Below are 26,202 nucleotides of genomic sequence, written 5' to 3' on the forward strand. Positions count from 1 at the left end.
ACATCTTATTGGCCTTGGATAGGGGGGTTTGATCTATCCCTTTCTAGAATAAAGATCACTTGATAGCTTGGTGGGTTATCTTTTCAGTTGTTTAACAGCTTTACCCTGTACTTTAACTAAGCTGTACATTTCCTGAGTAAAAATAGAATTTCACCTTCAAAACAATTTTCTTTTCTGAAAACTTACATTTGTCACCAGCATCCTGAAGATCCATTTCTGCCTTCACACATGCACTATGCTAGATCCTTCCCTAAAATGCTCTCCACCTCACTCAAGAAGCAAGGCACTACACTGATTAAAGGTGACTCAAATAACTAAACCATGTTGCACAGGTATGTGTAAGACAGATTTTTTAAATATGACCTTAGCTATAGGTAAATGAACCATACCACCACACAACACAGAACTATCATTCTTTCTAGTGCCAAAAGGGCATGGCAAATAAAAGGGAGACTCGGTAATCAGGAATAGCAATGTTCCTGAACAAATGTAAAATTAATGGAATTATTTTTAATTTGCAAAAATAAATCTCAGTACAGAAGCACTCACTAGTGCTTTCACTTTTTTTTTCCCCCGATTAGTAAGATTCTTCCTTGTCTATGCAACCAGTGAAGATATACAGAATTTCACAGCCCAGTGCACTAATTAATGCACTGTGACAGGAATTCTCTGCTAAAGAAGAAATGCAGAATTCTACTTTTCCACTTACATTTTATCAGAATATGTGAATGCCTACATTTCTGTGTACTCACATGAATCAGGACTAAGAGCAAAGAGAACAGCTATCTTAAATCAGCTTCTATTTGTTGCTTCCATTGCAGCCAAAACTGAAACACAATTCTTTTGATACTGTTTCTAGCCAGGAAGCAGCAGTGAAATATGAGTGGGATTCAATAATCCTTGTTGTTCATTTCTTTCAAAAGAACATGCGTTATTAATACATTAAATATTTGGATAGTTTCAGTTAATGCTTCTTAAGTACTTCCTAATAGTGTTATTTCATTAATCAGTATAAGATATAGTCCTATATACTCTTATCATGTGCAGCCAAGACAAAAGATTTTCTGAGTATGAAGTAAAAACACCTCTGCCTGGGTAAGGAAAATTATACCAAAGCACAAAATTAATTTCTCTTCACATTTGGTATGTCTACCAAACCCATCTTTTCAAGCCCCACTGAACATTCACAATGTATTTTCCTCCACAGCAACTAGATATAGTTGCAATTCCTTGAATATGACAAGTGTATGATGGTGTATCCTTTTGAGTATTGAAGTCAAAGACAAGTTAATATTTCAGAAAAATTAGACTCACCCAAAACGCAGGGCGAGTGGGGAAAACACATTTGCTCAATAGTTGTTTTTGATAAACTGCAAAAAACACACTCCTGTGGCGTGTTCCATATGCTTTTATTACTTACATAATTCCAGTCACAGAAAACAAATATATTGCTTTTATAACTTCCCATTTTCATGGAATCATAAAAAGACTTTGAGTTTATAAAAGATGGTAATTTTTTTTTTTTCTGTTCTGGTCTACTCATGTTAATACAACCCTCTGGTTTTGCACTACAGAAAATATTTAGATTCTTTTTTTCCTCAACTGAAAGATCAGATAGATCTAACTGAAATAAACCATTTTTAAAAGCATTTCACTTTGTCAATCTTCCTAAGCCATGAAAACAAAAGTTAGCCCTTACACAGGGCTTTTATACACTTCTTCCCCTCAAGAAATTTGAATAGAAAAGCCCCCTTTGCCCATTTTCAGAATCGTTCCTAGAAGTTTTAATGCAAACTAGTTGCTTCGGGAATGTAAAAAGTAAATAGAAAGAGTACACAACTGACCAATCTAAATATTCAAGCATTGTCGAGTAACAGGATCACTTGTTCCCATTGACACAGCTAAAAATTCTGCTGCCAAGACTAGAGTCCAAATTGGTATTTCATTTTTCCTTGTGTTTAGAACATGCAAGATGAATATACACACATGTGCAGGTAAAAAGAAAATTGAACACTTACATAAATCAAATCATCCAAATAAGTAATACATCAACTAAATAATTCCCTGTGCTGTATAAATACTGCTTTACAACCAGGTAACTTTGAGAACTTTTTCTTTGTGTCTCATTTTGACAATTGTTTTATGTTAAGAGTCGAATTCTGACTTTGATGAAAATTGAAAACAAATTTGTCTAAATTAATTAGTATACTAAACAGTGCCACAAACCCAGTATTCTAAAGACCAAAGATAATATTCATCTTTTATTGTAGCATGTTACAGCTAGAAAAATGATGACAAATGCTTGAATCTTAGTGTCATGTTTTTCATCAAAGTGTCTCCTGATAAGAACTCCAACAGATGGTGAACTTCCTCACTGTGGTGCAAGCTCCTACCCCGACTGCCTAACAAATACTTCTCCAAAAACTCCTGGGCTTGCAACAGAGCCACCACAACAGAGCGTGTGTCTGAACACTCCGGTCCCTGGAGCACGGCAGATCCAGGCCATCGTGCCAGAGTGCAATGCACTGGCTGAGACACAGCCCATGTTCCTTCTTGCCAACTGTGCCACACCAGCAAGTCAGACAGCTGGATAAAGGAACCCCACAACACTGTGGTTTCCTCTGTGTTACTTTAGTCCTTTCTTTCTCTGCTGCTTTTTTCCGTCACCTCCTCATTTTGAAGCTGTTTTCCCGTAACTTTTCTTTCCTTGCTGTAATTCCCATTTCTTCCAGCATGGGTCCTCTGCATGCTTTCCTGTGGAATCTGTTAACCTGATCATCAATTAATGTTTAAGTCTTATAATTTGTGCTTCAGAGGAGACAGTGCAATTAGAAGGACAGGATTGAGTACATCATAGCCATTGCTGGCTGCAGACACTGGCAAACATCAATTTACATTAAGTGCAGATTTCACAATCAGTTTTGAAACCCTACTGTAAAAAAACAATTCCTGAAGCAGTAGGAAAGCCCATAAATACACACCTCTCTCAGCCACAGGTGGCTAGAAAATTTTCCTGCAACTGGGAGTGTTTATAAAGCCTCTCTGCCACAACATTCAAGGTAGGTGCACTTCAACCTTCCCTCAGCTGAGCACTTCCAGGGTCTGTTTCCTCTCAGATGCCTTTTCCCACACATGCTTGTGTCAACTCTAGTACCTCTGAAACACCTTCGCCTTTGTGAAATGTGACTGAAATGGACAAAAGGGTGATGGTGACAGTGCCCCTCCAGAGGAGGCAGGCAGGAAAAGGACAATGGCCAGCCATTCAGAGTGACTCCACACGTCTTAATCCTCTCAAAAACAGAACAAAAATTTGCATTGTAAGATAAGCAGAGGTTCTCACGCAGAACACACTGTTACATCACACAATCAACATCTAACCACCAACTATGTATTTGATGTCAGTGCTGGGGGGCTGAGACAATCACTGAAGACATTCAGTGACAGACCCTGTATGCAAGATGCTGAGATGGCAGACAGAGAAGGAAATACAGAGACAAACACCCAAAACACAAAGATTTTGATGTCTAGTGGTACAGCTTCTAGATTAGCATAGTTTTAAAATAATATCACACTTTTTCAGGCTGTGCCAACATAATCAACCACTTTCTAGAACAAACACTGAAAACAAGTACTACTGCCATTACAACTTCCTTGTGTATGTCTGAGACTGACATCTTGGAGGCTTTTCATAGCTTGTAAGCGACAAATGTAATTTCTATCTTCTCCCTGCTTCAGCTACTCAAAGACTTGATGCCTTTTTACTGCTAGCAAGCCTTTCCTAGATTCTAGACAACAGAAGCAGAAGTACTAGATGCAATCTGTGAGTATAGCATGGGGCACATCTTCATTGCAGTTAGCCTAGGTTACTTTATCCCTCCTCAGCCATGCATAAAAATCCCATACAGTTCGGTCAAGTAAGGGTTTGATTGCAGTTTTACTCATGGATGAGGGTAAAGACCAAGTTCTACTTTTACTGCAAACACTTTAAAAATAATTTTAAAAACTAGACCACACAGTTTTAACCTCATCCATTTTGCAACAAGAACAGCGGCTAAAGCACTCAAGGGCAAAGGTATTTTCAGAACTTTTCCACAATCTCCAGCCTTGTAACTAAGACTTACTACAGCACAAGGAAGCATGTGAATGGTGATACACAGCAAAGAATTTCAAGGAAGCTAAAAGGCAGTACAAAACTAGGACACATTACTGTAGAAAGAGCTCTCTTAACATTGGGATGAACATGGAGGTGTTCGATCAATGAACTAATGCAGCATATACAAAGGTACCAACCAACACAGATAGGATGTCCTCTTGGAAGAACATCCTCAAAAGGCACCACAGATAAACTAAACATAGTGATTACCACTCTTCACTGTTTCCCACACAACCTGTCCATACTGTAAAACATAATATACTGCTTTATAATATCCAGGGCTTGAACAACAGGGGCAAGATACATAAAATATTAATGGATCAGCAGAAGCAAAACTTGAATTTGGACTAAAAAAAAAGAAGTCATGAAATACAGAACTGCAATGGAAGAGTTTCTTCAATATAGTTCTAGACTGCTGTGTTACAGCAGGCTAAGTTTGTGTACGCATAAACTGTCTCTTGACAAAAATTTCCTGTTACTGGTTTTGTACTAACAAGAACAGTCTGAGAGTTCTTGTAACAGGCATGGGAAAAGGCAAGAAAAACTTGTAAGAATTCTTAGGTAGTTGTCTGGCACTTTATCAAAGTGTGTTGACACAAAGAAGCATTGCCAGAAAAAGAAATAGTATTACTCAGCAATTATAATCCTCTTCAATTTTGTAAAACATATGCTTAAACATAAGTATTTGACTCATTAGAATAAAAAAGATCTGCCTCGCCTCAACCACACGGCTCTGAACAACTCCACAGTAAATATCACATGCTCCTTCACACTATCTTTACAGATATACTTTTAAGCACAATCTTACATTAACTGCTGAAAAGCTTTTACAGCTGGTATCCTATGCTAGGTGTCCCCTATCACAGTACTATTAAAGCTTATGAATCAGAAAGGCCCGGCAAAAATCTTATGCCTGGAGTTTATTCACCTCAGTGCACATGACAGCGATTGGACAGATAGTATTTAATTGCCATCAGAATTTCAACTTTATGGTTACAGACACTTTAGTCAGTAATAAGAAGATTTTTAGTTGAAAACTGTGTTTCAGGATTGACCTAAATCTCAGTGACACAACATCACTTCTAATAAACACACACACAGAATAATCTTAAACTATCTACTTGTCCAGACCTATGGATTGTATGCAGTCCAGAAGCAGTGAGGTCTCACACTTGACCCAAATCAAGAGGCCAGCACTGAATTTATGCTGACACAAAGGCCAGCAGCCAACTCTGGGTGAAAAGATGTCAGCTAGAATTGCAATAAGATCGCCCCAGCTCAGGGAACAATCACACTGATTCCTCAACAACCTAAAACCTGCCTTCAGAGACTAGAAACTCCTGAAGCACATGGTACATGTCCTACCAATCTGGCCACATCAGGATGTCAGTATGACACCTGATAAAGATATAGCTGATAAATTCAAGAAGTCAGACTCTTCCAATTCCAAACTAAAATATGTCATCTCCTATGTCAAAAAACCCCCATTATTCCAGTGACTAAACACGACCTGAGCAATCCCATCCTATGGGCTTACAGATATTCACTCAAAATTCTCACAGGCCACCTCTCAAATATCTGTTTGAGACATTCAAACCTCTTTGCAGCACGATTTATAAATCAGTTTCCAATAATATGAAACATAAGCATTTCCCACTGTTTGATGAGACATAATAATGGCAGTAAATTAGCAGAGTAGACGACAGAGCGTGTTCTCCCTCTTATTCATCTCTTCCCCCGTGGAAACACATTTGTTAACAAGAACTTTCACATGGCAATGGAACAGGTAGAAGAGGGCACAAATGTAAGAACTTCTGCTAAGAACTATCAGCACATCTCTTCCACAGCAAGCACTAACTTCTACTGACTAAGGGGTATTTCCTTCCTTAAATTCATTACTCCTCCATCAGCAAATCTACTGAGCTCCCCATCCCTCTTTCAAACAACCCAAGAGAGCTTTATCACATCTGTGCTTCAGCTTATGGCTCTAATTCACCACGAGAGAGAGTAATGAGAAAGCAATCACAGGGAGAAGCCTCGTATCGGGACCTGGATCGATGCACACCAGTCAGATCACACGGGCGGGATGGGATGCCCGCACGTGTCCGGGTAACCCGGGGAGCACCCGCCCGTGGATGGGCGATTCCAGCCCCAGCTCGGGAGCGCAGCACTCGGAGGGAGAGCAGGGACGCTACGGAGTGTGTCGGGGGAAGGAAGGCGCTTGCAGAAACCCGACGGTAAGCACCACACGCCTGCAACAGGCAGCCCCGGACCGCAGGCGATGCCCCGGAGCGCTGCCCCCGCTCTCGGCACACTTTGGGGAAGGCTGCGCTCGGTCCCCCCAGCGCTCCAGCCCCGTCCGCAGCCGGGACCCGGCTTCGCCGCCCGCATCCAGGTTGAGTCTCCCAAAGCCGATTAACCCCGCACCGCTCCCGTCCGCCTCCCACGGCAGCGCTCCCGCCCCGCGGCCCCGCCCGGCTCCCCCGCAGCCCGCCCCCGCAGCGCTGCCGCCGCCCGCGCCCCCGGCCCGGGGAGCCGGCACAGCCCCGGCCCCTCGCTCACCATGGTACAGATGGAGGCGATTTTGGAGACTGTCATTAGGATTTCCATCCGCCCAGCGCCATCTTCCGCCCAATCACAGCGCCGAGCCGAGCGGAGCCGGGCCGGGCGGGAGCAGGAGGGGAAGGGAAGGAAGGGAAGGAAGGGAGGGAGGCGTGAAGGAAGGCAGGCAGGCAGGCAGGCGGCGGGGGCAGCCCCCCGCCCCCGCCGGCGCGGGGCCCCCGCGGCCGGGCGCGCAGCTCCCACCGCCGCCGCACAGCCCCGCTCCCGCCGCCCGCGCCCGCCGGCTCCCAGCGATCCCGCCCGAGCGGCCCCGCCTCCCGCCGGGTCAGCGCCCGGCTCCCGCCCGCCCTCCGCCCCGCCCCGCCAGGGCCGGCCGGGCTCGGCCGGTGCCGCGGGAGGCACGGAGGAAACGGACAGATCCGCCAGTGGCAGCAGAGTTTGTAGAGAGTCATCGAATCGTCAAGGTTGGAAGAGATCCCTAAGATCTTCAGTCCACCCAGCGCTGTGACCCCTAAACCACATCACCCAGCGCCCGATCGAGACGCCTCTTAAAACACATCCAGCGATAGCGACTCCACCACCTCCCTGGGCAACCTATTCCAATATCTGACCACAGAATCACGGGATGGGTCAGGTTGGAAGGGACCACAGTGCGCCAGCCTCAGACATGTGGGAAAATAAAGTTGATGTGCAGAGTAGTCATACCAGGTAATTGAGGGACCTACTTGAGAAAGAGCTTAACCATATTGTCTGTCTGCAGATTGTAAGAAGAAATCTGGATGATTTGTTCAAGATGTTGATACCTGCACTAAAGAAGCACAAAGCTAGCCAAGATATCTGCCACCCTGTCTTTTTTCATATATAACAAAAATCAAGTAGATCAAGATGCATTATTATTAAGAACAATGTCAATGCACACAAGGTCTTGATCATAAATAAATCTATTCACTGTAAAGTGTTTTAATATCTATAACATTAAATCATTACAGTTTCTACGACCTTCAGAAGTAAATGTTCTTTAGCAACTAAGTTAATGGAATAGTAAATTTTCCTTCAGCTGAAACATAAAGAATATGACTTTGGAAAGTATTATAAATGAACTCTACTGCAACCTGAAATATCCTGAAAATGGTTTTATATCACATAAAATCATTTTATAAGATACCTGTCATCTCAAATTGTATGTTTCAAAAGTAGAGTGGCTGAGAAAATGAACACCTCTTGGATGATACATTCTGAAACTGTTGCCACAGAAACCATGGGGGAGGACAGCATCAGGGGAATGAGAAAGAATAGCAACAAAAGTAGTGGATTGGCCATTTTTGAGCAAAAAAAAAACAAGAATGGGTATTTAGCAGGATAGACGTGTCAAACCTTCAGATATCCAGCAGTTCATCTACTGAAATACATTTGCTGCCAGAAACATCTACAAAACAATTCATTACAGTATTAATCAGACCCACCACAACAGATAGTCCTCTATCATCCAGAGCGGACCAAATTTCAAAACATGACATGAAAAAAATAAGGCAGTGTGTTGTCTCCCTGAAGCAGAAAAGCACAAAAAGCAATTGCACTCTTGCAGAAGCTGATACCTTTATCTGGGAGATAATGCAGTTTGGAACCAATTATGTGGCATCAAGTGGAACCGCTCAGGCCAGAGAATACTGCAGGAAATTTTGAAAGGCACTCAACTGGAAAATCAGAGATTGCCTAGAAGTTTCTTCCTGCCCATAAATTAGAGAAAGAAGGTAAAATATACTTGTGAAGTGCTCTTTCTGTCTCTAGTTCCAAGGCAAAAATTCAGTTATTTTGGAGTTATTTCAGTAATTGTTGGATTACATTTCAAAAAGCATGGAGAATATATGGCAGGTGTGGTCAGAGACTAAGAGCAGTTGGGAAGATGCTAAATTAGTAACATACAGAGAGACTGATTTTGTTCTGTGTAAACTGAGTTGCCGTGTTATAAGCAAATTGAACTCACAGCACATAGAATGAGGGGAAATACAGAAACACTTTCTGTCCGAGCAACCATTAAACTAGAGTAAAATATCAGAAAATGAGGAATAGAATTGAAAATCATCCTGTAATTGTCATCATCAAGCCCTTTGGGGCAAATGGAATCATTCAAAAATGAAGTATATTTGGTGAACTAAGGAAAAATAGGTTGGGTAGACCAGGACTGTGCATGTGTTTGTGTATGCTTGAGGCTACAGTGTTTTGAAAACAGAATGACTGCAATTCATATAGATCAGCACAGTAACCAACCTGATCTGAGAAAAGATATCAGTCAGTCTTGAATCGCTGCCTGACGACAAAAGGCAACCAGAGCATCTTTGCCAACTGGCCAGCCAATCTGCTGAGAGGAGCTGTAATAAGAAAGAAGGAAGTTTCTTGATCACAAGCCACGGGTTTGGGGATAATTTTAGCCTGTCTGATATCTGCTGCAAGTATAGCACATTAGGATGCAAGCAATCAAGGAGATTCCTGGAAGGCATCAAGGATAACTTCTTAATTGTGGGTGAGCCACCCAGGAGTATTTTGCATCTGGATCTGCTCTTCACTACCAAGGAGGAACTAGGGATGTAGTAATCAATCCCTTGGTTATCAAAGCCTGGGCTGTAGTGACTGAGGAGTGGAGTACATGATCCTGTGCAGGCCGAGGAAGGAGAGGAGGAGATTATCAACCCTGGATTTAGGGGATCAGGCAAGTTTATTCAGGAAACTGGTAGATGAGATGCCATGAACAGCAGCACTGAAGGGTAAAGTTGCTCAGGAAAGCTGGCAGGAGAGCGCTGGGATCCTAACAGCGGGAAAAACAAATAGAGGTATTAGTATTTTCAGCACTGAGAAAGCAAAATTGATATGCTGTCAAGATAGAACGAGTAGCTAAATAAGAAATTAAATTTATTCCGGGATTATCATAAGATCTGAATTGTTTGGTAAATTCATCCCATTCAGATACATTATATTTCAATATATACTCAAGTAGAGTCACTTAAAAATACAGTGAACAGGTCACATCTGCAGAGATGAGGGGCTTTGTTGTGCACAGCAGGGACTGAAAAGAAATTTAGAGTGGCCAGGGGCCAGTTTAATGCTATGGTATAAACAAATAAGTGAATCCTTGCCTATATAACAAGGGAACCAGGGATGTGGCAATCAAGAAAAGACATTATTTTCCCTTCAGATATGGCATTGAACAGATTTTTGTGGTAATACTGCACTAGCCTCTGGTGTCCTTGTTGTCAAAAGAGTGCTGAGAAATTGTTTGAGGCAGAAGAAAATTCTTTGTATGGAGAGACTTAAAGAGCACAATCTGCTTGACTTTTCAAAAAGACTGGAAGGTGTCTACAGTGATCTTTAATCTTGCACAGTGAGAGGCATAACATGAAAAATACCTATAAGCTGAAATGAAACAAGTTTTAATTATAAATGGCACACATTTTTTAACAGTGGAAGACATTAATGGTTGGAATATGCTGCCAAGAGAAATGGCACCTACACTACCTCCTAAGGGCTTCACTAAAGAATGGATTCTTTTCTTACAGAGGTACATCAGTTGAACAGATAGAATTTTTTCCCTGCCATGAAAATCTCTCAGAGCATGAAGTTGCGGTTGTTGCACAGCATTTGTACTACCACAACATCTAAGAATACAAGTCAGAGGCCACAGCACTTCGCCTTCTCAGTCAATATGTGAGACACTAAGAGAAAACCCCATTCTATCTTCTGAAGAACTTATATTGCAAGTGTACAGAGACACAGGGGAGCAAAGAGAAAATATAACAAGGGTAAACTGCGGCTGCTTAACCTGTGCCTCTCCTTGTTTCATAATCTTGTGGTTTGGCAAGCACCCAGCTTACTCTAGGGCGTGTGGGTAGGTTGGCTTGAGAAACTGAAGAGTAGGCATGGTACAGGTGTGTTTGTGCCTGTATCATCCATCTGTGACTATTGAGGGTTCTGCTGAATCTGGGGCATGTCAGGTTTTCATTAATGTTGCTTGACAAGGGAATTGGTCCCACAAGTCTATTTACCCCTCCGCTAGCCAGTCCAACCACCAGCTGGTCTGACTATTGATGCATTACCTGCATGCAGACATACCACACCTGTTGTTAGACTACTGTACAGAGTGACTGCAAGAGCATCCTGTAATAGGATATTTCAGGTTGGCCAGGGCCTCTGGAGATTTTCAGTCCAGCCTTCTGCTCGTAGCACAATCAGATCTGAGGCCAGAACAGGTTGCTTTGCGTATATGGCAGTTAGGGACATGGGCTAGTGTGGACTTGGCAATGCTGGGTAAACGCTTGGATTTGATTTTAAGGGTCTTTTTCCAGCCTAAATGGCTCTGTGATTCTGTATACCTCCACTTGTTCCGGAAACTCTTAAATTTGGATCCAGACGTAATAGTGGAGGTGGAGGGGAGGTGGGTTTGTCCTTGCAAGAAAGCCATCTGAATTCACCATCTGTATTTTTATGGACACTGTGAAGGTCACCCACCATTCTCATGATAGATTAACCAGCCTTGCTATGGAAATGCACCTTACTTTGTGGACAATGGGTGCTCCAGGATTTGTGCTATGAGAGCATGACAAAAAGAAAGTTTTCTCCAACCCGTATCTCATAATTACAAGAAAATCTGGTGCTGCATAAATAATACAGGACTGGAATCTTAACACATTATTAAAATTGAAATTGGATCCTTCTGGGGAACTGAAGAGACAACAGGAAATATATTTCGAAAACAATGTTATCAAACCATCTTGTACTGACTGACAGTGAAACGTCTGTATTAGTAAATTATTTTTGTAAATTACATTGAAGGTACATTTTCAGAAAATACAACTATTTTCATAACAGTTGTACATGCTCTCTGGCAGCCCTGACAGGGGTGGTGGTAAACTGCCTGGATATGGGGGGATCAGAGCAAGTAGTTAGACATGTGATACATTTTCTTCATAGGTTCAAAAGCATGAGTTGTCTTAGTCATAATCATAAGCAAGATATGAACAAATTATTATCATAGGAAAGTATATAAAATGTAAAAATTATGATGTATAATTGTACAATAGATAAATATTATTTTATTTATTAGCATTTTTTATCTGTAGATCTCATAATATTTTACAAAGAGGTGTGAGAAATAATCATTATTAGACCAAATCTGTCAAGAAGATAGATTAGGCAAGAGTTCTCTGGCAGGGTGAAATTTGCTCATGATGATTTTTTTCCCTTACATTCATTTTAGAAGATCAAAGATTTCCTCAGTAAAGGTGTTAAATTCTCTTGGTTTTTTGTTGGTTTTTGTTTTTGGTGGGTTTGGTTTGGTTTATTTTTTTTTTCTTTTTAGGCAGAGGTTAATATTTGTTTCTTGCTGAGTTCACACATGGAGATATTTTCATACTTTGATTTTCACAGCTCAGCTGATACTGGGCATCTTGCCATATATGTATAGCTAGCAAACAATTAATCTGCTATACAAAGGATAACCAGCATCTGAGAAGCTAAAAGGGAAAATAAAAAATGTTATGCTAATAAACAAGAAAATTTTTTACAAATATAAAATATACATCAGTTAGGAGAGATTTCCAATGGACTGCAAAATGTAAGAATTTAGTTGTGTTGAAAATGACAGTAGATTTCTAAACTGTTATCACTGTTTGAGTCTTTAGACTTCTAAAAAAAGGTGGAATTTTAACTGGAAATAAAGTTACAATTTGTAGAAAAAAGAGTCCATTTATAAAATGGTGACTCTTTTGAACGATGTTATTGTATTCTGCAAGAGAAGTGTACATAGCTTGGGTCTCGGTGATCTTGATATAAAAGGATGTGGGCTAGGCACAAAAATAATAACTGTGTGCTTTTTTACACTGTTCTGAACGTCATCTTTCAAATAAATGGGGCCACAAGTATGTTTAAAAAGAAGGGGGGGTTAATATTGTAATGAAATGCTTTTGAAATGGAAACTTTTTAAAAATCAATAGCTTTGATCCTTGATCCAGGCACTCGAGATGCCACTGTTTCAGTAACTCCAGTTTCTCCTTAGTCTGAAACTTCGGGAGTCAGTGACTCCCGAATGCTAACTTGGAATAACCATTATTAGAGGTAAGAAGTGCAAGATGCTTCCTCAGTCTCTGTGTTCTCTACCAGAATACCAAGCAACGCTTCCCGTTGCAGTCAGCAAGGTTTTATTTTTGTGATCTGCGCAGCAGTTTCCCAAAAGCAAGATTAGCTGTCATGGAATAACAACAGTGACGCACCATCTGACAACAGGCAGCCTCCAGGTGAAGAGTTTGTATCGTTACAGTCTCCCCCACTAATCAGTTCTCTGCAGTACCAAGATACAAGGGAGACTAAGGAGGAATATGTAAACCAGCACGGAGATAGATATGCAGTAGGAAAAAATATCCAATAAGAGGTAGAAAAAAAATACTGGAAACTGCTTTGTGGAGATAATGAATTTGTTAAAGAGCATTTACTGTTAATAGCTTGTGTCTTTCATGACACTAACGGATGGTGAATTACTTTTGTTGTAACTGAAACATATGTCACAGCAATATTTTGTGCTTCCGCTGATCTAAAGCTATTGTTCAAGTCCTTGTTGCAATCAGTTCTCAAACAATGCTCTCTTTGTCAGCACTACAGAAGTAGAGTAATTTTGATTTCTTCTTTTGCAAGATTGATACCCTGGAGAACCCACAGTTCCCCTCTGTACGTGCAGATGGTCAGTTAAATATTCCCATCTGGTTATATTTGTTTTTTTCTGGTTATACTTAGTTTTTTTCTAAAAACAAAGCTAAATAAAACCTCACAAACAAACAGAAAAGGAAAAAAAAACAAACAAAGAAAAAATCCAAACCCACCAATTAACTGCAAGTTATTGCAAGAGCAGCAGAACTAATAAAGCTCCATTTCCTGCAGTTTGTGCCCTGTGTCTTTATACTGCAGTAATCCAAACATCACCTCTTTGTCCCGTATGGTCTCATTTCCTCCTTCCATTTGCCCTGCAATTTCATTTCCCTCTCTCTCCCTGCAGCACTTATTGCCATTTGCCCCATGGGAATTTTTCCTTGTTTTGTCCCTTCACGTGATTCTCTCCCTTGAATAAGTTGAAGCTACCTTGGAGCAGCCCGTATGCTGATTAGCTCACATTGCTATTTTGCATATTCCATGAAGGACTCCATAGCATTTCACAAATACCAATTAATTGATCCTTAACAATAACCCTGCTCCATATATATGCGCTACTGTTCCTATTACATAGATGGGAAAGTTGGTCTAGTCTATCTTCGGTTGGTCAAAGTTTGGTCAAGTTTATCCTTTGCTAATTCTCTGTTTCACTTCTCCTTGACTGACCGTTAATTTGTTCTTTTCTGGCTGCAGTTTTTGTTCAGAGCAGCTGTTGTTGTCTCACTGACAGGGGTTGTCAGAGTGTAGCCAGCTCTCATTATTTTATCGCAAGCCTTGTGATATTTGATAGCTCCCTTGCAACCACAGTTCCTGGGATCAGGTGATGAGGATTACTTGAGAAATTCACCTTATTATAACAAGTTTATGGCTCAATCAGCTAGAAAGCTGGAAAATGATGGCAGGACTGAAAATGTTCAAAACTGGGTGAAAATAAATGCACATGTACTTTTTAAAAATACAATTGTTATAAGGCATTTGTACCTTGTGATGTCAAGGACTCTGTCTCAGGTTCATCGTTTAAGATACTGGTATGTGTAAGACTGCAGAAGCTACAGACCATTTCCCACTTTGGAAAGGAGGGAGAAAGGAAATCACTCAGTGAAGGCCAACATTTTCTGACCACAGATCCAAACTCTGCTAAAGGACGTAGGAAAGAATACTTAAGTGGAATTATAAACACATGCAAAGCACTCTAATGCAGATAACAGTGTGCTTTATACTCCTGTAGATTCTGGATGTGATTCTTCCTTTCTTTTCTTTCAGGAAGATACTATGGAAGCAGGATAGGAGTTTCTTTTGGCATCCAAATATTTAAATCAAGAGTCAAGACAATAATGTTTACTGAAAGATTGTTACAATGAGTTTGCAATAACTCTGGTTACTTCATGCATTATTAAAAGCAGCATTTTGTAGCACTATTAAAATCGTAAGGAGTCTACTTTGTCTTTAGGCATTCATACAGAAAAGCAAATTTAACCTGGCATAGCTGGAAGAGAAATTTAAATTTGTGCTTACTGGAGTTCAGCTAACACTAAGTAGAAAACATTTCTTTACCTGAAATGAAACTAGCAATATTTTATATAGCCCTTTCATGCCAGCAAGGTTCTTTGCCATTTCATAAGTAATTAAAAACAATTATGCTAATAACTGTGATGAGAGCAATTAATGAGAAATGCAAATGGATACTTCAGATGCCAATTTGCTAATAGAATGCCATAGAGTATTTATAGACTAGAGAATGATTCCACCCACATATTTACTTTGTGCTGTTACATCCATCAGACCTTTTTAAACTACAGCACCTTTATTCTGTTGATGATTGTGATCATCCTCAGTACACAGCAGAAAGTATCTCAGAAGTAATGGGTTCACAGTAAGCAAGTTAACTGGGACAGTTGTATATAAACTGGACCTCTGATAATCAAGAGAAGCGTGTGGGAATGGGAGAAAATGCACAGAGCCTGCTAAGTGTGTGGAGGCTTCAGGAGAATAGAGAATTTAGTTTGGTAAAATTAAAGTGTACAGCAGATATTCTGTGCAAATAATTATAAGAAAAGGGTAAGCATTGTTCTTCCAGCTAGAAGTACGCAAAAGATCAGACATAAATGAAGAGAAAATAGCAACCTAATCATTAAGCCAGTTCTTAAACTGTAGTTAGTAACACCCAAGAGGGCTAGCAAAGGGCTCAAGGTTTGATTGTGAAAGATCAGATTTTTAAAACTATATTTGAATATTAATTGTATACTTATATCCCGTACATTACCGAAAGAAAATCCCCACAAAAATCGCCACCTTATGCAGATTTGCTACTGGCAGCAGCTGAGTTCCTCCATGACAAAGGAGCGGAATTTTCTGTAATTATCAGCTGTATCAGTGTAGGAGTGGCTAATCACCTTTAGCCAAAACAAGTAAATGTACAGTGAAGCGGATGGTGACAATACAAGGAGTTGCTTGTTCCTGGGTAACTGGTTTGGACCCAGGAGAGGTTACAGAGAGACAAAAAATGTGGTAACACAAGAAATTTGAGAAAACACTGAATGATGATACCAGTTGAATAACTGAACAATGGATACGTTGAATAATAAAACCAGTTGATTGAGAAGTTACTCTGTAAGGAAAGAAAGGCACCTTAACTGCTTTTAAAATGAAGTGTGATAAATCCGAAGTTTGATAAATGTCTTATATTAAATGGTATCTGTAAGAAGATGGTCAGTTCCAAAACTGCTTCCTTGGAAGTTCCTAATGATTTCTGTATGGGTAGAATGCCATGTTAATCAAATAATCAGTGGAATGATGGAAGTTGTTCAGTATTTCAGATTTCATGTTGCAGTCTAGAAAAAAGGCCATTTGTTTCACTCTGGTGTCAATCCTCCTGCACCGAGGAACACTCTGAATATGCAACAAATGTGTAAGTACCATAAGTGTAATGAAAACTTCCACCCATGTGTGACATCACAATTCCTGGTCTATAGAGTTTTTGCCTTTTTATTTCTCCCAAAGGCTGTCATTTTTCCCATTCCTTTCCCTATGATATGCCTCACTGGCAATGCAGCTCAGTATATCCACCTGTGCTGGCACTTCTGCAATTCCACAGTGAGTCCTTTGAAGAAGTTTGTCTGCACTGTCATTTTTGGAAGGAGGTTGGTTGATTAGACACTAATTTCATTGATTTTAACTCCCATGGAACTAGGCTCAAGCTTTCATTTACAGAAGGGGATTTGTGGATAAAGAGATGAACTAACTACAGAAAATAAAAGGTTGGTTGTTAGGGCTAGAATCATGGGAGAGCTGAAGAAACCATAAAAGGCGACAGAAGCATGACTCTGAGATGCCACATAACATGATCCTTTCGGAAAGAGTGAACAGTGGAATAACTGGGTCAGCTGCAGAGGTGACAGATTACTTGTTCAATAACTTTTCAATCAAAAGCACAGTATAGATGCTGCACTTCTGTGGATGGGGTAACCAATTAACTTCACAATCTTGATTTTCAATTTAGGATCTTGGTTTTGCAACGTTATCACAAAAGGAACTGCAGATTTTAATCCTCTTTAACACTTATTATCAGTTATTTCTGTTAAAATTTTACTCCAGTCCTAATCAGCTATCTTTTTTTCTTTTCATGTAAGGAATGCATTTTGTGAGACACAGGAAACCTACACCCTAGTGAAGGGGAATATTTTTCATTTTTCACCTCAAAGCCCTTTACAAATTCTCATTAATTTAAATTCCTTCCACACACCTGCTGAATAACCCAACACAAACAGAAATGTTACTCTCAGGATCTCTGTGTGTATCACTTAGTCCGCTAAGCATAGGAGCAAGCCAGATCCCACTGTGCATTAAAATTTCAGTGAAGGATTCCTGGCAACCCCATGTGCAGAATCATCACAGCACATTTATTCTTTACAGAGAGACATCATCCACACAGATGCTGCAGAGAAATGTCAGAAAAAAATAGGGCTCTCCCAGAGAAGACACCAGGATCCTGACTGTGGGAACTTGGGGACTAAAAACGGTTGGAGCTTGGCATGGTACTTTCCACTCTGAAAAAAACAAAGTGATGTTTATCTACTCTCCACTCCTCAGACTTCTAATGAGCCCTCCCTTTCAAGCTCCCTTCCCCAGCAACTTTTGAATTGGCTCCCACTGAAGCTGTTTTCCCTGTCTTGCTCTACCTCCACATCAGGCAAAGTGGGAGGGAAACAGTTTACCATGGTAGAAAGATTTTCGGAGTTCGTCAATGGGTGGAGCACCAGTCTGGGACCTTCAGAGTGTTTTGGATCTTTGTGTTAAGCTGTGGATTGCTACTTGTGTTCACCATCTTGAGTAGCAGAACCAGATGTGGTGCTTGCCTGCAGCCTAGGAGAAATTGGAGTCTGCATCCCACAACTTGAGGTTTGATCAGGGAAAAGCCGTTTAGGCTGGGTTTTTGAGAGGGCAGGGCAGGGCAGTAAGGGGAGCACATGCAGTGTGGAATGCAGAGCTGCAGGTCTTCCCCCACATCTGCTTGGCTGCTGGCTCCAGGTTCCAGACCAGAACTCACCCCACAAATTGTGCACCTTTATCTGCTGCAGACAGCCATTATTAAGAAATCTTTTTGTGAGCAACATGTAGAGGCTTTGCAGTCTTGAACTGCTCATCGGGTCTCAGTTTTGGGAAACCATGTATCAAATACTGATAGATAGGATGGATAGGATGGACTTCTGGATCAGATTCAGCATGCCTAGGGAATGATTCAATAGAGAAAGGCTGTGAAACATGATTGTTTCTTTGAAATGTGGAACTAAAGAAGGATTCTGGGAGTGTGCTAATCAAGGTAAATTTATGAATATAAAACATTACAGAAATTTGAATCAACCTGTCATGTGATTTAATCAGGAAAAAATAGGTAGCAAATTCTGAATGTGTTACTTGGCCACAAACAGAGCAGAGTTCAAGTAAGTTCCCAGTTAAGGCTCCCTTATCAATGACACTTTCCATATGTGTTTCCATAGGTGTTCTGTTTGTGGACACGGGTTTTAACACGTGGTGTTTTTTCCCCATTTCTTCCAGGTGGATGTGGAGATATGTCCTCCGTGTAAATCACTGGTAAGATTAAGGCATTCAGCTCACTCACTGAAAATGCCTAGCTTCCTTTACCCAATAATGCCTTTTAGGATTTGACTTCCTGTCTTTACTTTGCTTGATATCCTCTCTGAAATCTGTTGCCAATGCACTTTCTCACCAAAGAGCTGTTCAGGCTTGTAATGATCCTCATGCTTGGAAAAGTTTCACGGTACCTAGGCTGAATGCATATTAAATTACATAGGTTTTTCTCTGCAGAGATATCAGGTGCTGTAAATTCTAGATTTTTCATGGTGAAGGGATGGCACATTCTTCTAAATATAACACTTTACTCCAAAAGGTTTCATGTGGAGACAGGACCTGTCTGTCAGAACACTTCCCGCCAGGCAGCTCTGCAAGCAGAACATGATAGTGAATTTAATCCTCTGTATCCATTCTTGTGATCCATAAATATTAAAGTGATGATTGAAAGGGCTTGAGTTTTGCAAGACAACATTAGCAGAACTGTGAAGTTAGTCGGAGGATCTAGGTGGTTTTTATACCACACTTTAAGTAATCATGCCTCCCCTAAATTAAGTAAGTGTTTCGTTCATTCAAAACAAAAATTTCTGCAGTAGGGCAACTCCTCGCTCAGACAAGTTTTGAACCGTCCCTGCATGTTTAGCTTGGAGGAAGGAGGCCCTCTCTTGACTCACGGCAATCAGCTTCCCATGGTGATTCCTGTCTGCTCCGATACCAGAGATGCACAAACACAGCGAGTCACTCTGCCAGCTCGGGAGCCTGCTCACCACTCCCTTCCCTCTCGCAGCCCATGCAACCTGTGCCACTGTAAGGGCTCTTTGTGGAGAATCCGGGCTTTATTTATCTGGTGGAAATCTCTGCCACACAAATTTGAGATTATGGCACCGTAATACGGAAAACCTCGTTACAATACTAAGAAAACCCAAACCTGCGCAGCCTCTTCGCCTCTGGTTGTTGGCATGCTTCTCCCACTCCGCTTCCCTGCCCGGGAATCCGGGATCTCCGGTCGGGCAGCCGTGACTGACACACAGCAGCGCCGGCAGCCTCTCACTGCCGCGAATTTAAATGTCGGCCTACTACTTTCACGTCGTAAAACCACCCTGCTGGCTGCTTATGTTTTACATTTCCAAACCTGACTCCTTAAGGATGGCGGGCCAGCTGCTCACCGCAGGACTCGCTCCTCGGGATGCCTGACCAACACCCCGCTCACCTTCCCTGTTCCCCGACATCCCCGCTGCCAGGCCTCTCCCACCCCCATCTCAGAGTCGCAGGATGCGTCAGGCTGGAAGGGACCGCCGTGCGGCATCGCGTCCAAACTCCCTGCTCAAGCAGGGCCATGCCACAGCTCATGGCGCAGGATTGCATCCAGACCCTTCTTTAACATCTCCAACGAGGGAGGCTCCACAACCACTCTGGGCAATCTGTTCCACTGCGCGGCCACTGCACGGGAAACAAGCCCTTCCTCACGTTGGGCTGGAACTTCCTGTGCATCGCTTTCTGCCCGTTGCCATGAAAACACACGCACAGCCCTGAACCCCCCGGCGCTTGTCCCTGCTTTAGCGGCAGGGTCAGCCTTGCGCCGCTGCTGTTTTTCGGGATCAGCATCCCGGGGGTCGCCGTCCCTCGCGCCATTCCCTTCCCGTCAGGCGCGGCGCGGGCAGCCTCGCCAAGGCCCCGCTGTTAAGGGCGGGCGCGGCGCCGCCCCCTTCCTTTGGAGCCGGGGCGCCATTTTGAGCGCACGCACGGTGAGCGCCCGCGCCCCTCCGCCGCTCCGGGGGACGCGGTGGGGACGCGGGGTGACGGGGACGCGGAGCGGGGACGCGGCCGGAGGGGTCCTGTTGCCGGCGGGGACGGGCGGGAAGCCGCCGGCTCTGATGGGAGCACCGCGGCCTTCCTAGGGCGGGGAGTGGGGGAGCGAGGAGGCCGCGGGCTGCGGGTGCCCGTGCCGGGCGGATTGCGGCGGGCCGGGCGGGACGGAGGGGGGTGCTGAGGGAAGAAGGGGCCGCCGAGGCCCGCGGCCGGTGCAGGTGCGGAGCAGCAGCGCTGCCGCACGTGGCGGCGGGCCCGGCCACCCCGGCGGGATGTCGGGGCAGGGAAGGCGGCACAGGGGTGGCTCCTCGGGGCCGACAACCCCGGCATGGCCGCGTAGGCCTGCGGAGCATGTGAGCCTTGTGTCAGACGTGATAGCGGCCTGTAAATGTTGTGGTGGAGATTCTGCCTTATGGATGCCTTGTAAGGAGAGGTTTAGGGGACGGGGCAGGGTTGTCATCGAGGTGCATCTCACAGCGAGAGGATCTGTCCTGGTGCCTGACAAGGGCATGTGGAAGGAGCATGAAACAACCAGCTGAAGTCAGAAGGAGACGCTCACACTGGCTGTAAGGGGAATAATGTTAATGGCAACAGCCAGGCCTCCAGATATGCTCCCTAGGAAGGCTGTGCAGTAAGGTCTTGAGGGAAAGTAAGATCAAGGAGCAGTTGAGGTCTCTGGGGAGACCTCATCGCTACAGCTTCTGCATGAGTGGAAGTGGAGGGCAGGCACTGATCTTTGTGGTGAACAGAGATGGGACCCAAGGAAGTGGCGTGAAGATGTGTCAGGGGAGGTTTTAATTTGGGTATCAGGGTTCTTCACCCCGAGGATGGTTGGGCACTGGAATGGGCTCCTGGGGAAACTGGTCATAACACCAGCCCTAGAGAGTTCAGTAATCTTCTGAACAATGCTCTCAGGTACATGCTGTGACTCCTCGAGTGTTCTCCACAGAGCCAAGAGTTGATCCTTGTGGGTCCCTTCTAATGCTGAATATTCTTTGATCCTTGAAGATCCTTTTGATCCTTGACTGGAGAAAGTTCTTGAGTAGCTTGGTTTGATCTCAGTAGACCTTGCTGTAAGCAGGAGTTAAACTGAGTACCTTGCTGGCATCTGTTCTAACATGAGTTAAGCTGTGGTCCTATAAGCTCTGATTTCTTTGGATGCCTAAGTGAATTCCATTGCTTGAATTGAAGTCATGTCATTCTGAATAGGCTTAAAGACTCCATTAATCTGAAATACCTGAAAATTCCATCAGCTTTGTGGTGAGTGAAGCAGTAGTCCTGAGTAATTTGCCTTCATTTTTTACAGTAACCAGCCAAAATGACGAACACAAAGGGAAAGAGGAGGGGGACGCGTTACATGTTCTCCAGGCCCTTCCGCAAGCATGGTGAGTGTCCCTTACAGTTCCAGCACTGCATCCAGCTGCTCACCTGATGGACAGCTGCAGTCCGTGGGGATGGGCTGTGAAACAAGGGCCTGTGCCAAGGGATTTCTGACAACTTGTGTTAAAAACTGTAGAACTGTACACAGAGCTCTGAGCTCTTGCTGCACATGCATTGGTCTTATTGCTTGACAGTGCTAATTTTGTCAGCGCTTGGAAATTAATTTGAAGGTGAGGAAAATACTTTAGCAGTTACTTGAAACATAGAGGGATTTTTCCTCTGATCAATAAGCAGTTGCATTTATATTGATAAATTAAATAGTTTAATGTCTCTTCAATTTCCAATTAGGAACACAAATCTAATTTTTCTTTAGCTGGGCATTTAAAAAATTTGAAGTGTGTGAAGTGTGTAATTACTGCTTTAAAAAAACATGGTTTGATTTTTGAGGTATTTAAGAAAACTGTATCAAATGCATGGTCTGTGTCCCCCATCCTTTTTTATGTGTGTGTGAAATTCCGGGCTTCCTAAGTATCCAAATTTGTATCTCTTAACAGGAGTGGTCCCTCTGGCTACCTATATGCGGATCTACAAGAAGGGTGACATAGTTGATATCAAGGTACTTTCTGCAGTGCTGTGACTAAAAGCTGTGTGGTCCTGAGCAGTCTCCAGTTTCTTGGGGTGGACTCTCTTGTTACTGGGTCACGTGTGTGAACACAAGTGCCTGCTGCTCGCTTAGGGAGCAGTGTTGGAATGACAGCGCTACCGGACCAGTATTAGCACTTCAGTGTCACATGCTGGTGTATTTGGGGTTTGTAGATACGTACAATTTGGCTGTGCTTTGTTATGGTGTGTTCAGCTGGAGAAGGGGAGTGAAATATGCCATAGCCAGTGTTTGAGTTGGCTACTGGCACAGCTTTCATAGTCACTTAGTAGATACTCTGTTATGAGCCATGATTTGTGGTGGGACAGTTCATAGTTACATGATTGCAAAGCTATACTAAAACTAGAAATCAAGAAATAAATGTGAGGATTCATCATATACATTAATAAAGGGGGGAAAGTGAAGGAGCATTTCCTGCCACTTGGTATATTTTAGAACTTGTCTTTTAAAGTCAACTGTACTTTCACAACTGAGTTGCAGTGAATGTGAAAGCCTTTCATCAAGGATTCCTACTTGGTTGAATCCTTTGGTTTCATTTGGAATGCCATGGTCTTGTAGCAGTCACACAGAAGATGGTATTTAATTTGCCAGTTTGTTGTTTGACTTGGAGAATGTATTGTTCAGAACTGACGCTTCCTCACGCACTGGAGCTTGATGATGAATGTCTCTTGTGATTGCTTGCTTGTCTTGTGAGCAAAGTGATCTGTCATTTCACCGACACTGAAAGCTACCAGAACTGACATAGCAAAATTTGGTAGTCTTCAGATGCAAAATGCATGGTGATAAAATTCCAACATTAGAATAAAATGGGAATGTTTTATAATAATTCTCTAATTTGAAATGTATACTTTAAATTACTTCTTAAAGAAAAATCCTTGATGCTACTTTTTTCCCCTCCCCCCTTTTTTTCCCTTGTATTTTTACTTCTTAACAGGGCATGGGTACTGTTCAAAAAGGTATGCCGCACAAGTGTTACCACGGCAAGACTGGAAGGGTGTATAATGTTACTCAGCACGCCGTGGGCATTATTGTTAACAAGCAGGTTAAGTAAGTAATGAAATTCTGTGTATTGAAACTCGGTATTTGAGAAAGTTGAATCGTAATTGCACCCTCCTTTCACTTTACCAATTAGACAGTTCTTGTCTTGATTGGTCATTCAAGGTGGGTAAAGTGTATTTCCTTTTTATAACCCAAGCAAATGATGCTCATTTGACTTGGATCCTGTCAGAGGAAACATTTTTTGTTTCTCTTACCAGCACCTAAAGTCACTTTACCTAGCAGGGCTTCTCAGCCAGTGTGCTGGTACTGATGCACATAATAAATACTAGTATGTAGGTGTATCCAGCTGAATTTTGTACAGTTTAGTCAAAAAAAGACAAGTTGGGGGTTTTTTTTGTTCCAGGAACTTGACTGCTGTGCATTGGTAATAAAATTACTTGTTTGTATGCTAAGAGGCTAAAACTACATATTCTCCACAATTTTAATTTGAAATTGTCAGCACATTGTTATATATTACATTGTTATATAATAAACATCTTTTAGTTATATGTAAGTTATATCTGATGTGCGTCTGCAGTTGTGTTTTGAGATACTGCCTTTAAAAAAAAATGGCCTGTAATTGAGCTTATGGAGTTAGTCCTGTAGGGTCTGTAAGTCTTGATTTAATGTGACCTTTTCCAAGTGAAGATTAAAAACTGACTGCCTTTCTTAGGGGCAAGATTCTGGCCAAGAGAATTAATGTGCGTATAGAGCATATTAAACATTCCAAGAGCAGAGACAGCTTTCTGCAGCGTGTGAAGGAAAATGAAAGGAAGAAAAAGGAAGCAAAAGAAAAAGGCATTTGGGTTCAGCTGAAACGTCAGGTAATGTTTCTCTTGAGGTCACAGTCCTCGAGCAGGAGATTACTTAATTCTTGGAGTAGTGGTCTCATGCAGTGTATTGGCATCTGGGCTGTCTGGGATGTTTGGTGCCTGAGCAGAACAGCTCTGTGCCGGATGAAAATTGTACTTGTAGGCCTGAACAAAGGCTTGGGTGCTTCCTGTGCTGTTGCTTGTCTGCAGCAGCAGCTCTGGATGGTTTTAGGGTCAGTAGAGTCTTTGGTTTAGGTGAATTTTTAGTTGCAACAGGTTCTGTTGTAACCTTTGAAGGAAACATTAATAACCAGCCTTCAGAGAAGAGGTAATGGCTATTGCTTCTGGAGCTGCAGGATACATCACTCCGTGGTCATTGGGTTGGTGAGCTGCAGAGAGTAAAGCGTAGGTTTTTTAATTCAGTAGCAAGAGTCAGGCACATTTTGTGGCAGATCGTTTACTTACTGCTACTCCTTGAATCAAATTTATGAGACTAGGAATGGTAAAATTGCTGTAATGTTTACATAATAAGGTGCTAAATGGTTGACAAAATGTTATTTTTTGAAAAGATGCCTGTGAGCTGTAATGTCATAGTTTTCATTTTTTTTTATTTTTCTGTTTACAGCCTGCTCCACCAAGAGAAGCACACTTTGTGAGAACTAATGGCAAGGATCCAGAGTTGCTGGAGCCAATTCCTTACGAATTCATGGCATAATGTATGTTTAAAAAATAAAGTAAAGATATGGTTTTGGACAAGTGTATGTGATTGTGGCTGATTCATTTAGTTGGGTTTGGGGCTTTTTTTGTTTGAACAGATGCTTTAGAAACCTTTTATTGAAGTTTATTTATTTAGCTTGCATTTACCATGATGCTTAGTCATTTAAATCATCCGCAGCTTTTGCTGACAAGTTCCGTCATTCATATAGATGATAAATGCTAGGAACACTGATATTTGCTAGTGCTTAGTAATGATCATGAGCTATTATGAGGGGCCGTGGAATATTTCACCAGCAAACTAAGAACTTGTATCAAGAACTGCCCAGTGCCACTTGAAGGCTTGATTTTTTTTCTTTTTTTTGTTTTTTTGGTAGGAAAAGTGATAAGGTGTTTCAGATTTCATTGATGCAAGGTTTTAGTTAAGGGGCCTCATGAATACCAAAGAATTGTCTAAACCATTTTTAAAAACAACCTCTAGGGAAACGTCTGTAGGCAAATTTTGGTCTGCCACCATTGTAACCTGCAAAATAACGTTTACAGCATCTCCATGCCAATAAGCATTTTTACAAAATAGTAGTAGTTTAGAAACGAGGGTTTCATTCCAAAACTGCCAGCCTTTGTGTTATGACTTTTAACAATTTAATTGGCTGGCGTAACTGCTAAACACTTGCATTTTATACGGTCATTGCATGCCTGATGAATGTCGCAGTGAATTCCTCTCATCCCAGATTTACCTATGTCTCACAAAAGCCCAGTGCCACCTGTGCAGTTCTTAAGTGGAAGATGGTCTTCAGCTGACTGTTTACCAACCAGTGCTGGTTTAGTCAGCTTTGCTTGCAGCAGTGTGCAGCCTGCTAGAGACTGCTGAAGGGAATCTGCTTGGTTAGCCTTGGAAGCGCGCAGTCTCAGGCTTGTTTTGTAGTTGCAGGTAGATAATAGTTTACCTTGAAGTGTCATGTCAGGCATTGCTCAGCTGCCTTCAGTAAGTGATGTAAAACTAATGTCTACGTGTAGAGAGAGAGAAGTGCTAGAGAAGCAAGTGACCTCAAGCTGCTTGTAGGTGTTCACTGTTGAGAGTTACTGAACAGTGAATTGCAGGGTGGCTTGTAAGTGTGGGAGTAAGAAGCACAGAGATGATGAGGTTTGCGTTTACCTAACTCTCAGTCGTGGGTGTTCCCATTCTCATGGAGTGTAGGTTTTGGACCTTGAATTCAGAGTCTGGTTTGGGCTGGTATTTAAGGGTGATGAGCTTTAGGTTGGATGGGCTGGCGTTTCCAAGTTCCGGTGAGCAG

General features: G+C 42.3%; 2 protein-coding genes and 1 non-coding gene across 3 annotated transcripts in view; 2 read left to right on the forward strand and 1 right to left on the reverse strand.

Annotated features, from left to right (window-relative positions):
• Positions 1 to 6,849, reverse strand: part of USP12 (ubiquitin specific peptidase 12) — a 32,725-nt gene extending 25,876 nt beyond the window's left edge. The window contains exon 1 of the mRNA XM_038147612.1: positions 6,716 to 6,849. Within this exon, the coding sequence (XP_038003540.1) occupies positions 6,716 to 6,763 (48 nt within the window). The 5' untranslated portion in view covers positions 6,764 to 6,849. The remainder of the gene's footprint in view (positions 1 to 6,715) is intronic.
• A 13,312-nt stretch (positions 6,850 to 20,161) lies between these two features.
• On the forward strand, positions 20,162 to 24,954 carry RPL21 (ribosomal protein L21). The gene is made up of 6 exons (XM_038148853.1): positions 20,162 to 20,238; positions 21,609 to 21,687; positions 22,237 to 22,298; positions 23,278 to 23,390; positions 24,055 to 24,205; positions 24,819 to 24,954. The coding sequence occupies exons 2-6, from the start codon at positions 21,621 to 21,623 to the stop codon at positions 24,906 to 24,908; spliced, it is 483 nt and encodes a 160-aa protein (XP_038004781.1). The 5' UTR covers positions 20,162 to 20,238; positions 21,609 to 21,620; the 3' UTR covers positions 24,909 to 24,954.
• On the forward strand, positions 23,450 to 23,582 carry LOC119710706. Its single transcript, XR_005259615.1, has one exon. It is a non-coding gene; the product is annotated as a small nucleolar RNA SNORA27 (small nucleolar RNA).
• Positions 24,955 to 26,202: the final 1,248 nt, after the last annotated feature.

The sequence above is a fragment of the Motacilla alba genome, chromosome 1, assembly GCF_015832195.1.
Source record: "Motacilla alba alba isolate MOTALB_02 chromosome 1, Motacilla_alba_V1.0_pri, whole genome shotgun sequence".
Classification (NCBI taxonomy): Eukaryota; Metazoa; Chordata; class Aves; order Passeriformes; family Motacillidae; genus Motacilla; species Motacilla alba.

Coding starts and splice junctions, on each gene's coding strand:
- RPL21 (XM_038148853.1), top strand. CDS start 21,621: ATGACGAACACAAAGGGAAAGAGGAGGGGGACGCGTTACATGTTCTCC. Junction 23,391..24,054: donor ATTGTTAACAAGCAGGTTAA/GTAAGTAATGAA, acceptor TGCCTTTCTTAG/GGGCAAGATTCTGGCCAAGA. Junction 24,206..24,818: donor GGGTTCAGCTGAAACGTCAG/GTAATGTTTCTC, acceptor TTCTGTTTACAG/CCTGCTCCACCAAGAGAAGC.